Below are 17243 nucleotides of genomic sequence, written 5' to 3' on the forward strand. Positions count from 1 at the left end.
CTTAAATCTACACTCGATGTTAACAAATTTCTCTTCTTCAGAAACGATTTCCTTGTCATTGCCAGTCTACATTTTATATCCTCTCTACTTCGACCATCATCAGTTATTTTACTCCCCAAATAACAAAACTCCTTTACTACTCTAAGTGTCTCATTTCCTAATCTAATTCCCTCAGCATCACCCGATTTAATTTGACTACGTTCCATTATCCTTGTTTTGCTTTTGTTGATGTTCATCTTATATCCTCCTTTCAAGACACTGTCCATTCCGTTCAACTGCTCTTCCAAGTCCTTTGCTGTCTCTGACAGAATTACAATGTCATCGGCGAACCTCAAAGTTTTTACTTCTTCTCCGTGAATTTTAATACCTACTCCGAATTTTTCTTTTGTTTCCTTTACTGCTTGCTCATTATACAGATTGAATAACATCGGGGAGAGGCTACAACCCTGTCTCACTCCTTTCCCAACCACTACTTCCCTTTCATGCCCCTCGACTCATAACTGCCATCTGATTTCTGCACAAATTGTAAATAGCTTTTCGCTCCCTGTATTTTATACCTGCCACCTTCAGAATTTGAAAGAGAGTATTCCAGTTAACATTGTCAAAAGATTTCTCTAAGTCTACAAATGCTCGAAATGTAGGTTTGCCTTTTCTAAATCTTTCTTTTCAGATAAGTCGTAAGGTTAGTATTGCCTCGCGTGTTCCAACATTTCTACGGAATCCAAACTGATCTTCCCCAAGGTCCGCTTCTACCAGTTTTTCCATTCGTCTGTAAAGAATTCGCGTTAGTATTTTGCAGCCGTGGCTTATTAAACTGACAGTTTGGTAATTTTCACATGTGTCAACACCTGCTTTCTTTGGGATTGGAATTCTTATATTCTTCTTGAAGTCTGAGGGTATTTCGCCTGTCTCATACATCTTGCTCACCAGATGGTAGACTTTTGTCATGACTGGCTCTCCCAAGGCCATCAGTAGTTCTAATGGAATGTTGTCTACTCCCGGGGCCTTGTTTCGACTCAGGTCTTTCAGTGCTCTGTCAAACTCTTCACGCAGTATCTTATCTCCCATTTCGTCTTCATCTACATCCTCTTCCATTTCCATAATATTGTCCTCAAGCACATCGCCCTTGTATAAGCCCTCTATATACTCCTTCCACTTTTCTGCCTTCCCTTCTTTGCTTAGAACTGGGTTGCCATCTGAGCTCTTGATATTCATACAAGTGGTTCTCTTTTCTCCAAAGGTCTCTTTAATTTTCCTGTACGCAATATCTATCTTACCCCTAGTGAGACAAGCCTCTACATCCTTCCATTTGTCCTCTAGCCAACCCTGCTTAGCCATTTTGCACTTCCTGTCGATCTCATTTTTGAGACGTTTGTACTCCTTTTTGCCTGCTTCATTTACCGCATTTTTATATTTTCTCCTTTCATCAATTAAATTTAATATTTCTTCTGTTACCCAAGGGTTTCTATTAGCCCTCGCCTTTTTACCTACTTGATCATCTGCTGCCTTCACTACTTCATCTCTCAGAGCTACCCATTCTTCTTCTACTGTATTTCTTTCCCCCATTCCTGTCAATTGTTCCCTTATGCTCTCCCTGAAACTCTCTACAACTTCTGGTTTGTTCAGTTTATCCACGTACCATCTCCTTAGATTCCCACCTTTTTGCAGTTTCTTCAGTTTCAATAGATTGTGGTCAGAATCCACATCTGCCCCTGGAAATGTCTTACAATTTAAAACCTGGTTCCTAAATCTCTGTCTTACCATTATATAATCTATCTGATACCTTTTAGTATCTCAAGGATTCTTCCATGTATACAACCTTGTTTTATGATTCTTGAACCAAGTGTCAGCTATGATTAAGTTATGCTCTGTCCAAAATTCTACCAGGCCACTTTCTCTTTCATTTCTTACCCCCAATCCATATTCACCTACTATGTTTCCTTCTCTCCCTTTTCCCCCTGACGAATTCCAGTCACCCATGACTATTAATTTTTCATCTCCCTTCACGACCTGAATAATTTCTTTTATCTCGTCATACTTTTCATCTATTTCTTCATCATCTGCAGAGCTAGTTGGCATATAAACTTGTACTACTGTAGTAGGCATGGGCTTTGTGTGTATATTATGTGTATGGTGTAATGACTGGGAAACTTGGACTGTTGATACATGGTGTCCCAGTGTGTTCGGCAATGACTTCCGGCTCTCCACTACCATGGATGACCACTGTTGGCAAGTATAGTGGTAACCTGGGGAGGGGTCCAATTCTTCTAACAGTTTGGAGAATCACAGCAGTAGTACTGCTGACATTATGACATGTGGAGCTACCTGTTATGACTTCAATACATCGCTGGTAGTGATTGAAGGAAATGATGGCACAATGGTATGTCACACACATTCCTCTCATGCAATATTATTGTGGTACCATTTTTGAACAGGCCAACATTCGTTCACATATGGCATATGTACATATGCACAGTCTACATAAAATAGACGACTTCCATGGCTAGAAGGATGCCCAGACCCTTCCGAATGGAGCATGAGGGACAGTGCTTTATGGCACCCATCCGATTTTGTAAACATTAAAATAAAATCACAGGCCCACTGGTTTATTAAGCTCCATTTTATTTCAGCCTCCCTTTTTTTTTGTCAAGCAATGAAGTTTGCAGTGGCTGCTTCGGTCTGTTAATGAGTGAATTCACTTTTTTCATATCCATGAATGCCCTGCTGTATAGTGCGATCTATGCAACATGGTATGTGAATGAATACAGAGTAAGTGTTCACTAGTTGGTGAACTTATGAAGAAGAATATCACATTGAAGTAAATAAACTGTGTACTTCCTCTCAATAAACATGCACTGAAACTGATCACAACAAGCTTGTTAATTTAATAGCCTGATAACTTACTTACCAACAAAACCATCTTCCTTTAGTTTCTTTAGTGGCAAAATGACAGAGTCATGCTCAATGTCAGTAGTAATTACATGAGGATTTGAATTCTTTAGGTCTCCATCAGGATACAAATTTTCCTGAATCCTTGACTTGTACTTACTGACGGTACTAAATATTACCATATTGTTTGCCTACAATCAAAGAAAAGATATGATGATCAACTTAGAAAGATACTGTTCTGTATATGTTTATGATTCAGCTTTTGTAAAGGCCAAATCTGCATAACCACACACACACACACACACACACACACACACACACACACACACACACACACACACACACACATACACACAACTTGAGACAAAAACAAACTACTCTGCACAGAGCAATGAAGATAAATATATAATGGTATGTGTAGCCCTACACAGCAAATTAATAACCTTGATCGTGTACTACATATCTTAATATATGGGGGCACATAATTTATGATACTATATGACTCACCTAGAAATGCTATAGGACTATTTTTAAGAACTCTAAAATTTGTCAGATGTTATGTAGACCTACATTAGTTTAATAAGAACCACTATATCAACCACTGACAACATCCGCATAACATGCATTGTACTAAGGATGAATAAAACGATCAATCAATTGCATAATCACCTAGCTTGTGAGTGGCAAGTGTGATTATAGTACTCGTGAAAACTTAATTTTTGATTGTATCTTTTTTTTTGTGTCCGATTCCACATTTTAAATAGTTTTTGCAGTAGATTTGGTAAGCACCATATTATGGGTTTCCATGTACAGTGAATTTTCAATACACTTTCATAAGTCTGACTTCTGTTTACATACTGAACATGACACTTGTACCTTATGGTAGTAACAGATTTAACCCATTAGCAGAGGCTGTATTCTTTTTATAGTAAAATAAACATTATACATTTCATAATATTCCTTTACTGTTTCACATTTGAGCTTTTTCCATCACTACAGATACTATTTGACCATGAGTGGACTATGTAGGCACTGTTGTAGGTGGGTATCAATATTTATTGTGGGAACTGTAGCAAATGGCTTCACTGGGGAAATGCAGTGGAGAGGACTCTCGAGAGATCGCTGAGGCTCTTTCATGGAACTGCAAAATTTTCAACAGTAAATAAGGTAGAGTCAAATTGGTCTGGGGGAAAAAACTGTTAGTAGGGCAAGTTTGGTACTTTTATGGCTTTTAAGTTGGCATCACTGGGATGAGCCCTGATCAGCTAATGTATCAACATTGTTTTGTTTATAACCTCAAAAAGACATTTCAAGATGGCGAGTCCACTTGAAATGTCCACATTAGTTGAGCAACGATCTGTTATTCATCTTTTACTTGCTGAAGGTGAGAAACCTGTGAATATATACTGTAGAATGTCTAAAGTTTATGGTGAAGGTTGTATGAATCGTGCAAATTTTGCAAGTGGGTAGAGCAGTTCAAAAATGGTCACGACTCAGTGACTGACGAACACCGTTCCAGCTGAGCAGTTGCAGTTTCAACTCCCTCACTTGAAAGTCGAATTGAAGACATTATTCGTGCCGACCGCCGTGTGACTGGAAAAAACAAGCTGAAGCCAGCCATGAGAGAGAGATGTTGTGGATCTCAAAGGAGAGGTGTGACTCTCCAGCAACACAACGCACATCCTCATATTGCTCAACTAACCTGTGAAGCCATCAACAAAATGAGCTGGGAAGTACTGCCTCATCCCCCTTATAGTCTTGGTTTAGCACTTACTGATTTCCATTTGTTTCCTGCATTGAAGGAGGCGTTACGTGGGAAGAGGTTCCAGGACAACGAGGACATGAAAAAGTTTGTGGGAAATTGGTTCAAACAGCAAGATAAGGAGTTATTTGCAGCCAGAATAAAAAAGTTTGTAGCCCCTTGGAACAAGTGCATATATGTTGAAGGGGATTATGTTGAAAAGTACAAAAAGTATTGTTTTGTAAAAATTAATGCTTTTCTACAGACCAGTTTGTCTCTTTAATTAATTAATGATCTTCATATAAGAGATCTTATTAGGACGAGGGAAGGTACTAATTGGGGATGGTTGGGAGAAGGCTAGCAGGAATAAGATGCAGTCTGACAATATTGTTGTAGTTACCAGCAATAGATTTCAGCTGCCGGAGATGACAGGAGAGGAGTCTTACATGATGTAAGAGTAGGATGTGTGCAGCAGACTGTCTGTGATTAGAAAGGTTAACAATAACGCGAGTGTTAGGAAGACGAGAGTACTGCTGCTAGGTAACAGCCATGGCCAAGTGCTGTGCTGGGTCAGCTGATTGTGGGTTTAGGGTCTTTGTGTAAGGACATGATCAGGTAGTGACAGTGGGTGGAGCAGAGAACAGCCTGGAGAGGGACAGGGCACACAGTGTAGAGGATGACCTGAATAAGATAGCTTCCGTAAATGGTGGCATCACTGTGAACATGGTAGCACTGTTCCAGCAGCTTGATCAGCTTCATCATGGCAGTGCTCTAAGGCATGTCAATGCACAGCAGGGCATGGTGCTGATGACTGCTGGCCAGGTGCACACTGTGATGGTGCCAGTGGAGACTATCAGGAGATGGAGCTGCACTAGGCATGATCTGCACCTCAACAGGTTTGGGAATCGGAGGTAGGTGAAGTTGATAAGTAAGACTATAGTAGGTGGGTGTGGTGTCACACATGGTCAAGTATCTGTTGTCATTGATAGGCCAACTAGGGCTCTTTAGGATAAACCATGGCAACAGGCTCCCTCCTCTTGAAAGGCTGTTAACCAGCTTAAAAGACTTCTAAACTGTGCATGTGGGAAAATGAATGTGCCACACTGTAGTGTGCAAGCACCATGGAATTTTGTCCAGAATTATCCATTATTCATCAATATGTGCTGTCCATTAAAAATAAAGTGCACCAGCTTGAAGTTGAAATACAGTCTTTGAGCAGCATGGCAGTATCCATTACAGATCACTATTGTAGAGATGATTAATTGCAGCATATAGTACTATAATCATATCAATGTGCAAGTTGTTACTTTAAGTCCACATTAAAGGGTAGGGAATCGTGTATTTATAACAGGGGTGGCACACATTTTAAAGAGAGAGAAGAGCTGCAACAATCAGTGTAGAGAAACATTTTGAACTGTCTGCCACTGAAGTAACAAAGTCACATGCCTATAAGAAGCTAACCATTCTGTGTGCTTACTGCTCTGCTAGTGGCAATATGGACCATTTCTTCAACAAATTAACTGAAGCTGTGGAAGCCCCCCCCCCCTCCCCTAAGTACTAGCATAATATATGGAGACAAGAATATTAAGAAAGATATTGAGGGTGAAATCGGTAATAACCTTCCAAACACTGAGCACTTTCGATGTGGCCCAAGTGGTAAAGATTGCAATAGGAGTTTCAGAAAGTTCACCTACAGTTTTAGACAAGAAACTTATGGACACTGACACTGAAAAGTAGTTATAAGAGATCTTGGTATTTTGGATCTTTATTGTCAGATATTAAAGCTACGCTCAGTGAAACCTGCAAAGCTGATGGCCTACAAAAGAATTTTCTCAGATCATATACTTCTTTTACAGTATTGTCAAATCAAACCTGGGATGAAGCGGATATGGAAAGCAATATAGATGCTAAGTTCCCTGAATTTTGCAGATTACTTAAATTACTTTTTGAGGTCACATGTCCAAAAGTAGCCATTTCTACTGCTGCACATAGGACAAACATGTGAATAACTGTGGTAGGAAGTCATCACAGAAACTTCAATTACTCAGTTCCTTGCAAAAATGCTGCACTACTCCATAGCTGCTTGACTACTAACACATATATAAAAAATATAAAAGATAGTACTGCTGGCAGCTAAAAATATCATTCAATGACAAATTAATACATAATGCAGAAAATAAAATCAAAGTGGTATGGGAGGCTATAATACAATAAACTGGAAAAGACAACACAGGCATAATGACATTCAAATCAAAGATAGGGACAGAATAACAGAAAGAGGTCAGTAAAAAGCAAATTTTGTAAATTACTATTTTTCTGGCATCATGGAGCTGCAGAAAAATCTTCTTAAAACACATATGTGTTGATGTTGTTGTGGTCTTCAGTCCAGAGACTGGTTTGATGCAGCTCTCCACACTACTCTATCCTGTGCAAGCTTCTTCATCTCCCAGTACCTACTGCAAACTACATACTTCTGAATCTGCTTAGTGTATTCATCTCTTTGTCTCCCTCTACGATTTTTACTCTTCACGCTACCCTCCAATACTAAATTAGTGATCCCTTGATGCCTCAGAACATGTCCTACCAAGCGATCCCTTCCTTTAGTCAAGTTGTGCCACAAATTTCTCTTCTCCCCAATTCTATTCAATACCTCCTCATTGGTTATGTGATCTGATGTGTTGGCAAATGTGCCAACACCTTGTAGATAGAGGAGGCCGAAATGCACGCTATCTAATGCAGACGGGCGTGAATTCTGGAACAGGATAAGTAGTGAATGCTAATAAGAAAAGTATGCAGCTCCTCGAATACTTAACTTTATTCCATCCTTGTGGTACATCGCTCTTGATAATACAAATAAGACTATCTTCAGATACGGTTAATGGCGCCTTGCTAGGTCGTAGTCATGGACTTAGCTGAAGGCTATTCCAACTGTCTCCCGGCAAATGAGAGAAAGGCTTCGTCAGTGTAGTCGCTAGCAAAGTCGTCGAACAACTGGGGCGAGTGCTAGTCCGTATCTCGAGACCTGCCTTGTGGTGGCGCTCGGTCTGCGATCACACAGTGGCGACACGCGGGTCCGACATGTACTAAATGGACCGCGGCCGATTTAAGCTACCACCTAGCAAGTGTGGTGTCTGGCGGTGACACCACATGATCTACCCATCTTCAGCATTCTTCTGTAGCACCACATTTCGAAAGCTTCTATTCTCTTCTTGTTTAAACTATTTATTGTCCACGTTTCACTTACATACAGGGCTACACTCAATACAAATACTTTCAGAGAAGACTTCCTGACACTTAAATCTATACTCGATGTTAACAAATTTCTCTTCTTCAGAAACGCTTTCCTTGTCATTGCCAGTCTGCATTTTATATCCTCTCTACTTCGACCATCATCAGTTATTTTGCTCCCCAAACAGCAAAACTTATTAACTACTTTAAGCATCTCATTTCCTAATCTGATTCTCTCAGCATAATCCAATTTAATTCGACTATCCTCATTTTGCTATTTTTGATGTTCATCTTACATCCTCCTTTCAAGACACTGTCCATTCCTTTCAACTGCTCTTCAAGTTCCTTTGCTGTCTCTGACAGAATTACAATGTCATCAGTGAACCTCAAAGCTTTTATTTCTTCTCCATGGATTTTAATTCCTACTCCAAATTTCTCTTTTATTACCTTTACTGCTTGTTGAATATATAGATTGAATAACATAAGGGATAGGCTACAACCCTGTCTCACTCCTTTCCCAACCACTGCTTCCCTTTCACGCCCCTCAACTCTTATAACTGCCATCTGGTTTCTGTACAAGTTGTAAATAGCCTTTCACTCGCTCTATTTTAACCCCGCCACCTTCAGAATTTGAAAGAGAATATTCCAGTCAACATTGTCAAAAGCTTTCTTTAAGTCTACAAATGCTAGAAACGTAGGTTTGCATTTCCTTAATCTATTTTCTAAGATAAGTCACAGGGTCAGTATTGCCTCATGTGTTCCAACATTTCTACGGAATCCAAACTGATCTTCCCTGAGGTCGGCTTCTACCAGTTTATCCAATTGTCTGTAAAGAATTCATGTTAGTATTTTGCAGCCGTGGCTTATTAAACTGACAGTTTGGTAATTTTCACATGTGTCAACACCTGCTTTCTTTGGAATTGGAATTATTATATTCTTCTTGAAGTCTGAGGGTATTTGGCATGTTTCATACATCTTGTTCACCAGATGGTAGAGTTTTGCCAGAGCTGGCTCTCCCAAGGCTATCAGTAGTTCTAATGGAATGCTGTCTACGCCCGGGGCCTTGTTTTGACTCAGGTCTTTCAGTGCTCTGTCAAGCTCTTCACACAGTATCGTATCTCCTATTTCATCTTCATCTACATCCTCTTCCATTTCCATAATATTGTCCTCAAGTGCATCGCCCTTGTATAGACCCTTTATATACTCCTTCCACTTTTCTGCTTTCCCTTCTTTGCTTAGAACTGGGTTTCCATCTGAGCTCTTGATAATCATACAAGTGGTTCTCTTTTCTCCAAAGGTCTCTTTAATTTTCCTGTAGGCAGTATCTATCTTACCCCTAGTGATAGGCACTTCTACATCCTTACAGTTGTCCTCTAGCCATCCCTGCTTAGCCATTTTGCACTTCCTGTCGACCTCAGTTTTGAGACGTTTGTATTCCTATTTGCCTGCTTCATTTACTGCATTTTTATATTTTCTCCTTTCATCAATTAAATTCAATATCTCTTCTGTTACCGAAGGATTTCTATTAGCCTTCGTCTTTTTACCTACTTGATCCTCTTCTGCCTTCACTATTTCATCTCTCAAAGCTACCCATTCTTCTTCTAATGTATTTCTTTCCCCCATTATTGACAGTCGTTCGCTAATGCTCTCCCTGAGACTCTCTACAATCTCTGGTTCTGTCAGTTGATCCCAGTCCCATCTCCTCAAATTCCCACCTTTTTGCAGTTTATTCAGTTTTAATCTACAGTTCATAACCAATAGATTGTGGTCAGAGTCCACATCTGCCCCTGGAAATGTCTTACAATTTAAAACCTGGTTCCTAAATCTCTGTCTTACCATTATATAATCTATCTGAAACCTTCCAGTATCTCCAGGCTTCTTCCATGTATACAACCTTCTTTCATGATTCTTGAACGAAGTGTTAGCTATGATTAAGTTGTGCTCTGTGCAAAATTCTATCAGGCGGCTTCCTCTTTCATTTATAACCCCAATCCATTTTCACCTACTACGTTTCCTTCTCTCCCTTTTCCTACTGTCGAATTCCAGTCACCGATGACTATTAAATTTTCATCTCCCTTCACTATCTGAATAATTTCTTTTATCTCATCATACATTTCATTAACCTCTTCATCACCTGCGGAGCTAGTTGGCATAAACTTGTACTACTGTGGTAGACATGGGCTTTGTATTTATCTTCGCCACAATAATGCGTTCACTATGCTGTTTGTAGTAGCTTACTCACATTCCTATTTTTGTTCGTTATTAAACCTACTCCTGCAATATCCCTATTTGATTTTGTATTTATAACCTTTTATTCACCTGACCAGAAGTCTTGTTCCTCCTGCCACCGAACTTCATTATCTAACTTTAACCTATCCATTTCCCTTTTTAAATTTTGTAACCTACCTGCCTGATTAAGGGATCTGACATTCCACACTCCAACCCGTAGAACACCAGTTTTCTTTCTCCTGATAACAACATCCTCCTGAGTAGTCCCCACCTGGAGATCCAAATGGGGGACTATTTTACCTCCTGAATATTTTACCCAAGAGGATGCCATCATCATTTAACCATACAGTAAAGCTGCATGCCCTCGGAAAAAATTATGGCTGTAGTTTCCCCTTGCTTTCAGCTGTAAAACACATATAGCACAAACAATGGCTTACACAACAAGCACAATGATGGTTCCCATAACAAAGCTTTGAGTTAGGACTACAGCACAACAATTAAAAAATGTAAAGTCGGGAGGAATATATGAGGTACCTGTCTTTGTTCTGAAGGTGTGCATGGATAGCATATAAACCCCACTAACAAAAATAATAAATGATTCTGTTAGTTTAGGTGCCTTCCGAGGATACCTAAAGAATTTATGAGTAGTACCCTTGGCTAAGAAGGGTATTGCAGAAAGCACCGAGAACTACTGCTGTTTTCATTCTAAAAAATAACTGAAGCAATCATAAAAGATAGATTTCACTTACATTAGTAAATACAACCTCATTAAAGAAGTACAGCTGGGTTTCAGAAGGGATAGAGTACAGTATTGGCCACTCCAGAGTTCTTGTAAGTTGTACTTGAAGCTCGTGGTAGAGATGATTGTGTTAGTAGCATCTTCTTAAACTTGGTGGGGGCTTTACTGTAAACAACTATTGAGTAAGCTAGAATCCTAGACATAAGGGGGGCCAACAAACAAGTGGTTTCAGTACTATCTGGAATACAGGGGGCAAAAGGTGGAGTCTGTTCATACATCTGCTGAAAATAATTTTTTAGTAAAACAAATGCCAGACAATAATATAAACATGGGTATTCCTCAGGGTAGTGTATTGGGTCCAATTCTTTTCTTCATATACATAAATGACTTTCCACACAGTGTAAGATATCGAGAAAAAGTTCTCTTTGCCAATGACAGCAACATTGTAGTCCATGAGAGAACTTCAGAACCCTTATTGGAGAAAGTGAATGAAACCCTGAAGGATGTTTACAATTGGGTGGCATGTATGCTAATAAATTAATGTTGAATATAAAGAAAACCAAAAGTATGCATTTCAGCACAGATAGAGGAAGCAACTCAGTCATTTTAAGCATGGATGATAAATCTATACATGGTGTAGCAAACACAAAGGTTTTAGACATGAACATTGATTGTCAGCGAACACTGAGTGAACATACAAAGATTCCGGCAAAAATAATGTCATCAGTGTGGTACACTCATAGGGTGTTAGCATCAGTTTGTAACGGGCAATGTCTTGTGGTGACCTACACAAACTCAATTCTTTGTTATTTGATTCATTTCTGGGGATCAAAGGTACAAAACATGGACATTGTTTTTAAAGTGCAGAAAGGGGCCACAAGAATAACAACTGGAAGCAGTAGTAGGGCTCAATGTAAAGAGCTGTTTAAAAACTTAGGCATCCTCAGTGCATCAAATGACTACATATAGCAATCTGTGGTACATATCAGGGAAAATACTACTAAATACTGCACTAATACATCTATTCATAATCATGGAACAAGGGCTAGTCTGGAGTAACATTTGCCCAAGAAAAACAAAACTCAAAATAGCATTTCATACCAGGGGATAAACTTGTATAATTAACTGCCACAGTAAATTAAAACAACTGCTGGAACACATTTATTTAAAAAGGTAGCTAAAATCTTCTTCACAAGTACTGCATATTACACAATTAAAGATTTATTACAGGACACAACATAATAGGTAGTAATGAAAGGGAATACTACAGCACCCTGTCACATTTCAGTTCATGGTTATGGTTTACTGTTTTCAGAAGGCTCATGTGTCAAGATTTATAATGGAGGACAATAATGTGAATTGGGCACAGTTTTTCAGGTGCACTGTTGAGTGTGAAGTCCAGTATTAAGGTAAGTGACACAGCAGCATCTTCTCAGTCAAGCAATCATCGGTGGGTGTCTTAGTGTGAGCAGCAGTGAAGAGTAGAATTATGTTTTACTTTGCCAGTGATCAGAAGCAGATGAGCAGAAATCAGTGAGTGTCCTCAGTGTGTGGGCAAAGAAGAAGGAAACTATGTTTGATTTAGCAAGTTATCTGAAACAATTTATGCATAAATGAAGGAACATTATTCAAAAGAGAATTACTTAATAAGGCAGTTTGTTGGTTGGTTTGGGAAGGGGGAAGGGGACCAAACTGCTTGGTCATTGGTCCCTCGTTCCTGTTAAAACATCACGAGGGAAAGAATAAAACAAACTAAGACAAACGAGACGTAGAGCACAATACCGAAAGGAAGGAAAAACCACAAGAACAACAGAAAGGCATCAAACACTACAAGGAACAAAAGAGGACAAGAAAACCACAGACACACACAAGAAACAGGTAGAGAGTTAAAACAAGAAAGCAGATTACCATGGCTGGATGACCACAAGAATAAAAATGAGAAGCCAGCCACTCTGCAACACATTGAAACATCCAGCCTAAAAGCACTAGGGTGGAGGACACAGAGGGAAGGACATGCACTAACACATAGATCAAATGATAAAACCCAACCTCACATATAAAACATAAAACTAAATCAGCCGATGAGGTGTTGTCAAAATTAATGGCAACAAGTCCAGTAAACAAAGATTTCGTCACAGGGCAGCCAAAGAATGACAGCGCAACAGAATATGGGCCACTGTCAACTGGGTGCCGCACCAACACTGAGATGGGTCTTCACGGTGCAGGAGATAGCCATAGGTGACCCCTGTGTGGCCAATGCAGAGCTGGCAGAGAACCACAGAGTCCCCACGAGAGGCCCGCATGGAAGACTTCCACACATTTGTAGTCTCCTTAATGACACGCAGTTTGTTGTGGGTACTGTTATGATATTCTGTCTCCCAAAGCCAAAAAACCTTGTAGCGTAATAAGAAACGCAGGTCAGTTACAGAAATGTCAATCGCCCTAAGCGGTTTGCGTGTAGCCTGTTTGGCCAGCCTGTCAGCAAGTTCATTGCCTGGGATGCTGACGTGTCCTCGGGTCCAGACAAACACCACTGAATGACTGGACCATTCCAGGGCATAGATGGACTCCCAGATGGTCACTACCAAAGGATGACGAGGGTACCACTGGCAGATAGCTTGGAGACTACACAAGTAGTCAGTACAGAGACGGAACGACTCACCATGGCATGACCAGATGAGCTCAAGAGCATGAGATATGGGCACCAGCTCTGCAGTGAAAACACTGCAGCCATCTGGCAAGGAGTGCTGTTCAATATGCCCTCTGTGAACAAACGCAAAGCCAACATGACCATCAGCTATCAAGTTGTTGGTGTAAACCACTTCAGAGCCTGGGACATTTCAAGAATCGAAAGGAAGTGACAGTGGAGAGCTGCAGGGTTAATGGAGACCTTAGGGCCATGTTAAAGGTCCAGACATAGCTTCAGCCCAGGTATATGCCATGGAGGTGTACGTGAATGGACCTTGAGTAGAGGCAGTAGGCAGAAGGATCCAGCTCAGACAGAAGAAATCGGACGTTACCCACAATCTTAAGCCCTGACCCCGGCTGCCAATGTGGGAGATGAGCTGCCAGGGTTGGGAAAAGGAGACAGTAATTCAGACACTTGGGTGAGCTACAAATGTGTGCAAAATAACTGACGAGCAATTGTGCACATCTGATCTGCAATGGAGACTCCATTAGTGCACTGGTCACCGGACTCATCCTAAAAGCTCATGTCGCTAGTCGAACTTCGCAGTGGTACACTGAGGGCACTGCTGAACCATAAACTACACTCCCATAGTCAAGGCGGGATTGAACAAGGGCTCTGTAGAGCTGCAGCAGCGTAGAGCGATCTGCACCCCAGTTGGCATTGCACAGGCAGTGGAGGGCATTGAGGTGCTGCCAGCACTTCCACTTAAGCTTACGAAGATGAGGAAGCCAAGTCAATTGAGTGTCAAAAACCAGTCCTAAAAATCGATATGTCTCCACTACTGTGAGTGGATTGTCATTAAGGTAAAGTTCTGGTTCCGGATGAATGGTACGATGCCAAAAGAAGTGCATGAGACACGAATTCGCGGCTGAAAACTAGAAGCTGTGGGCTAGAGCCCACGATTGCACCTTGTGGATGGCTACCTGTAGGTGCCCCTCAGCAACACCAGTACTGGAGCAACAATACAAAATGCAGGAGTCATCTGCATACAGAGGAGGTGAGACTGACAGCCCTACAGCTGCTGCTAGACCGTTAATGGCCACTAAAAATAGAGACACACTCAATAACAAAGCCCTTAGAGACTCCATTCTCCAGGATATGGGGGGAACTATGGAAGGCACCCACATGGACATTGAAAGCACAGAGCAACAGGAAGTTTTGAATAAAAATCTGGAGTGGGCCCTGGAGACCCCGCTCATATAAAGTGGCAAGGATATGATGCTGTCAGGTTGTGTCATATGCTTTCTGCAAATCAAAAAAGATGGCACCTGGATTGGGGCTGTTTGGATGGCAGACTCAAGCGACAGAAGATTATCAGTGACATAGTGACCATGATGGAAACTGCCCTGGCATGGAGCAAGTAGGCCCTGTGACTCCAGGAGCCAACAAAACCGCCAACTTACATTCTAACAGCTTACAAAGAACATTGGTGAGGCTGATGGGCCAATAGCTATCCATATAAAGCAGGTTTTTACTGGGTTTGAGCACTGGAATGATGGTGCTTTCCCGCCATTGCAATGGAAAGGTGCCATCACACCAGATCCGGTTGAAGATGACAAGGAGATGTCACTTGTAGTCAGACGAGAGATGTTTAACCATTTGACTGTGGATCCGATATGGCCCAGGAGCTGTGTTGGGTCAATGTGCAAGGGCGCTGAGGAGCTTCCACTCTGTGGATGGGGCATTATAGGGTTCACTGTCGTGTGCAGTGAATGAGAGGATCTTCCCTTCCATCTGCCGTTTGAGGGTGTGAAAGGCTGGGGGTTAATTCTCCAATGCAGAGGCTTGAGCACAGTGCTCGGCAATGACGTGGGCATTGGTAGATATCACGCCATTGATGTTAATGCCAGGGACACCTGTTGGGGTATGGTGCCCAACAACATGTCTGATCTTTGTCCACACTTGGGAAGGTGACGTATGGCAGCCAGTGGTCGACACATACCTCTCCCAACTCTCCTGTTTCCATCTTTTTAGAAGTTGATGAATGCGGGCATTTAAAAATTATTAAGTGCTTCAGGAAAGTGTACCACTTATGTCACTGTAGAGCCCCCCTTTGCTCTAAGGGCCTCAGCAATTTCTGGCAACCACCAAGGTACTGTCTTTTGCTGGGGGCACCCTAAGGTACGAGGGATCACATTTTCTGCCACAGAAACAATCGTCTTGGTGACTCTCTCAACCACCACATCAATGTCACCATGTGGGGGAGATTCAGCAGTGACAGCAGAGGTGGAAGCTTCCCAGTCTGCCTTGTTTAAAGACGATATGGGTAGGCATCTGTGGGTATGACACCAGGAGAGTGACAGGAAGATGAGGAAAAGGTCACTATCACACAAGTCATTGTGGGTGCTCCAGTGGACATATGGGAGAAGTCCTGGGCTGCAAAGTGATAAATGAATGGGTGAGTAACTACTATGAGCCACACTGAAATGTGTGGGGCCCCAGTATTTAAGAGGCAGAGGTCAAGTTGAGACAGTAAATTTTCGACATCTTTACCTCGGCCAGTAAGCATGGTGCCACTCCACAAGGGGTTATGGGTGTTAAAATTTCCTGAAAGTAAGAAAGCTTTAGGGAGTTGATGAATCAGGGCACCCAATATGTTCAGGGGTACTGCACCATCTGGAGGAAGATACACGTTGCAGACAGTGATTTTCTGTGTTGTCCTTACCCTGACAGCCACGGAACCCCTTCTGCACGAGGGGAAGGAACCAATGGCCCCTGCGTTTGAGGGGGTATTGCTATTGCTCCCGAAGTAGGTGCTTTGGGAGCAACGAAAGATTTTCCCCCTCTCTTCCAAAGTCTCCACTAATGCCAAAGTGGACACTCGCTAGTGGCTAAAGGAGCCAAAAGCTGCTGGACGAAGAGCTTCATGGTCTTCCTCTGTGCCTGAAGCTACTTCAGGGAAGTCCTGGCAGCAAGACCCTAAAGAGAAGCAAGAGGGCAAGCAAACAAAGAAGAAGACTGCTAAGAAACAGGACCCTTTGGTGGCTCCAACACTATCGCTCCCTACTGGTTTTGCATCTGAGGAAGAGGTGGAGGTTTTAGTGTCCCCTGAGGATCTGGATCTCACTGATGCCTCATCCGCAATATGAATGGATACCAGCACTCAGTCGGTGGCAGCAGATGACCCCGAGGCATAAAGTGCCTCCTTGCATGCTTCATGCCTTCCCAGCCTCATGATAACGTCATACTCCAGTGGAATTGCTGCGGTTTTTTCCACCACCTGACTGAGCTATGGCAACTCTTAAGCTTTACACCTGCTTTCTGCATTGCCCTCCAGGTAACCTGGTTCCTGGCAATGCAGACCCCTGCCCTCCGCAGCTATAGGGGATATTACAAGATTCTTAGTGACTAGAATAGAGTCTCAGGTGGAATTTGCATCTGTGTCCTGAACTTGGTTTGTACTGAACCTGTGCCCCTTTGAAGCCGTGGCTGTCAGGGTAAGGACAACACAGAAAATCACTGTCTGCAACGTGTATCTTCCTCCAGATGGTGCAGTACCCCTGAACATATTGGGTGCCCTGATTCATCAACTCCCTAAAGCTTTCTTACTTTCAGGAAATTTTAACACCCATAACCCCTTGTGGAGTGGCACCATGCTTACTGGCCGAGGTAAAGATGTCGAAAATTTACTGTCTCAACTTGACCTCTGCCTCTTAAATACTGGGGCCCCACACATTTCAGTGTGGCTCATAGTAGTTACTCACCCATTCATTTATCACTTTGCAGCC

At 41.8% G+C, this 17243-nt stretch overlaps 1 protein-coding gene across 3 annotated transcripts in view; it reads right to left on the bottom strand.

Moving 5' to 3' along the window:
- LOC126473842 (selenocysteine lyase-like) overlaps positions 1-17243 on the bottom strand; it is a 153181-nt gene that overhangs the window by 128767 nt on the left and 7171 nt on the right. For all 3 annotated transcript variants that reach the window (XM_050101170.1, XM_050101172.1, XM_050101171.1), the window contains exon 3: positions 2909-3080. In XM_050101170.1, coding sequence (XP_049957127.1) covers positions 2909-3080 — 172 coding nt within the window. The remainder of the gene's footprint in view (positions 1-2908; positions 3081-17243) is intronic.

This window comes from Schistocerca serialis, chromosome 4, assembly GCF_023864345.2.
Source record: "Schistocerca serialis cubense isolate TAMUIC-IGC-003099 chromosome 4, iqSchSeri2.2, whole genome shotgun sequence".
Taxonomy (NCBI): Eukaryota; Metazoa; Arthropoda; class Insecta; order Orthoptera; family Acrididae; genus Schistocerca; species Schistocerca serialis.